This window comes from Cynoglossus semilaevis, chromosome 18, assembly GCF_000523025.1.
Source record: "Cynoglossus semilaevis isolate Cse_v1.0 chromosome 18, Cse_v1.0, whole genome shotgun sequence".
Lineage (NCBI taxonomy): Eukaryota > Metazoa > Chordata > Actinopteri > Pleuronectiformes > Cynoglossidae > Cynoglossus > Cynoglossus semilaevis.
The window spans coordinates 10273706-10276943 of NC_024324.1; the positions used below are offsets into that span (position 1 = coordinate 10273706).

Below are 3238 nucleotides of genomic sequence, written 5' to 3' on the forward strand. Positions count from 1 at the left end.
TATTTTTGTTCACATGGCCCAAGCCGAGGAGGCCTCCGTGTGGCCGATAACTGCCGGTGTCACAGGAGTAACACTCTCACCTGAAGGGACTCAGACGACGGGGAAATCTATCTGGATGAGGCGTACCAATCCATTCTACACTCACATTTACTTCGGAGCAGGAATTAGCTTCGCTGCTAAACATGTGTTTCCACCACAGTCTGTGAACAGCTCTGTGTACAGGTGGTTCTCCTGACGGCTCAGCTGGGGGTTTGATTCTTTACTTAGTACAATACAAGTGAAAAAACACCACCAAATAAAAAAGGGAGGATGGTGGTGAAGTCCAGGTGACAGGGCAGGAGGGACAAAGCTGCAAGATTCTTCCTTTCTTTTCCCACCACGTCTTCACTCTGCACTCATTTCCCATTTAGACAAACCAATTCCCAACCAAAATAGAAAGTAGGCCTGGAGTCAATTCATTATCACCTTCCTTTGGAGTTGCCTTTGTCTCCCTTTAAGGCTAAGGCTCCGGGGAACAAACCTGACGACAAACTCATTTTCGCTGCGGCTCGTCCAGACAATTCAGACACATCACATCTATCAGCAGCTCTGAACACGTGTGAACGGGGTTAAAGTGTGGACAGACGGGTCTGTGTGGGGCAGTTAGTCGCATCAACAGTTGGTGGTTCGACAGTGTGTGCACACACGTGTGTGTGTGTTCACATTCTTCACATAGTTAGTTGACTAAAACTAAAACTTAAATGAACTTGAGACCAAAACAGAATCAACGCTGATGAAAAACATCACTGTCAAAGAAAACTGTTGTTAAAGAACAGCCGTGAAAATAGACCAAAAAATGACAGTTTACTTCTAACATTAACTCTGTACCAGACGCTGAACTGCACTCAGCAGTACTGTCACTGCTGCCCATCGAGGGAGAGAGAGAGATAAAGAGAGAGAGAGAGAGAGAGAGAAGGGTGTGACATGAAAACTCCCTGCTGAATGGACGGAAAGAGCCATTCAACATTTCACCACAGCTGATCCAAAATCAGGAAGTGACAAAAGACAATGTGGAAGCTGCAGAATAGGAAAGTCATTAACTGCAGAGCTCCACATATCAACTTGAACTGGAGGAGGAGGAGCAGGAGGAGGAGGAGGAGGAGGAGGAGGAGGAACGAGTCGTCATTGAAGATCATAACAAACTACAGGGACAGTTCAATAAAAGCTGAGGTGTGGCAGATCTGTGAATGGCTCAGCGGTCAGTCTGGTGGTTACAGCAGACACTGAGACACTGTTGATACTGAACAACACAATGGTGTGAAGAAGAATCATTGGCTGAAGATGTAAATAAACCAGAAGAGGCAGGAGCCGACACGTCCCACTCCCATCTGTTCACTCTGATCTGGAGACCACTGTGACATTGACACATAATGATATTTTTACAGTTCAACCGTTGAGAAGAAAACATCACTCTTTGTTGTTTTTACCATCCTTGATAAACTCACTCAACTCTGTGAGGACATACCCGGAAAAAAAGACAACATCACTTCCTGCTCCTGCTGTGAGTCAAGTAAAGGACGGGACAGTGGACACGTCTCATTGGTCACGTCCGCCCGGAGACAGACGGAGCAGAAAAAACTCATCTCACTCTGCACAGCTTAGAAACACTGTTTAAGAAACTAATTATAAACTCCATAATAAAACAGAGGGAGTACTTGTGAAAGGTTTGAATTAAAATGATTCTCTCAGATGAAACAGCTTCAGGGCTGACGTTACTTCTTCAGCAGCGAAAAAAAAAAAACGCTGACGTTACTTCTTCTTCAGCAGCGAAAAAAAAAAAACAGGGTCAAGTTTGGTCTGAATCTGCTCTGCTGCATTTCAATGACTGGGAACATTGTTGTCGACGGCAGAGAGAAGCCTCTGCTTTGGGAAACGCAAACGCATGCTGCTGAGATGCTAACACACACACACACACACACACACACACACACACACACACACGTTTGTCACTCCGCTGTTGTGAAGAGCAGCACAATCAGAGGCGCTCGGTACAATGGCGTTGTTTGAATGGGGTCAAACAATGGATCTCTTTGGCGTTTGAATCCAGCCAGATGATGCCTATCCCAGGAGGCTGAACGCTCAGCCTCGGCCTCGGCCTCCCACACACTCACTGCCTCCACAACATGCATCAGTGCGTCGCCTGTTACTGTAGCACACAATATCAGTCACTTGTGTGGTCGCTGCAGCCCATCAGCAGGCAGCCTGCTCATGTCCAGGAATGAAGATCTCCTGCAGCGGCTCCGACAGACACGGCCACCACAACACTGCTGAGTCGTTAGTCTGGACATGAACAGATCAGTTTTTTAAGTTGTTGAATGGATGATGTTGTCTTGTTGCCCTGTCCTGCAGGAGACATAAGTGTCGGGCATCTTCACAGCTTTATTTCTACGTTAAAGACAGACTTCACAGGTCTGAGCTGAGACCAGAGGAAGTGAGGAGGCAGGAAGAAACACCCTGTAAGATCCTCTGGGAGAATAATAATAATTGTAATAATGTCCAGAGAAAAATGGACTCAAATAAAAATGATAGTTCCTTCTGCTCCTTCTGCTCCTTTTGCCTTGAAGGGGGACGACAAAATTGGATGATTGTGAAGGAGTGACTGGTTTCCCTGGAAACAATAATGAGGGCAGTGCATGGCCAATTCAATTTGCCATGGCACTCTGACTCAATCTGGGAGCACATGCATGTTAGTGCGTGAGAGTGCGATGCTCTCTGGCCTCCAGTGTGTGTGTGATAAAGGACTCTGATAATGGAGAATGATGGCACGCCGCCTCACACACACACACACACACACAGACACACGAAGCGATGCGCAAGTCTATAAACTCATACTGAATGTACACATTATCGACGACAAAAAAAAAAAACAAAGTGAAAAAGCAGTGAACCTCTGGTGTCAGAACCTCAAACGTGCTGTTAGTCTGTGACAGGGAGTGACAGCAGCAAACACTTCATCATTACTGAAGAAACAGTTCCACCTGGACAAACCTACACTGAAAAACACACGTATAATGTTCTCCCAGTGTAAATCTGCAGCAGGACAACAGACAGAAACACCTACTGTGAACAAGTCCACATCTTCTCAGCTCTACGTGGCTGTACGTCTTGACCCTGCGCTGCATTTTGCTCCAGGATAATCCAAGCTGACTCCTGCCTGTCACTGTGAATCCTGTCTCTCTCTGTCTCTCTGTCTGCCTCT

At 46.4% G+C, this 3238-nt stretch overlaps 1 protein-coding gene across 1 annotated transcript in view; it reads right to left on the minus strand.

Moving 5' to 3' along the window:
- Nucleotides 1–3238, minus strand: part of ripor2 (RHO family interacting cell polarization regulator 2) — a 42224-nt gene extending 38986 nt beyond the window's left edge. Inside the window, exon 1 of the mRNA XM_017041222.2 lies at nucleotides 3101–3238. Coding sequence (XP_016896711.1) covers nucleotides 3101–3161 — 61 coding nt within the window. The 5' untranslated portion in view covers nucleotides 3162–3238. The remainder of the gene's footprint in view (nucleotides 1–3100) is intronic.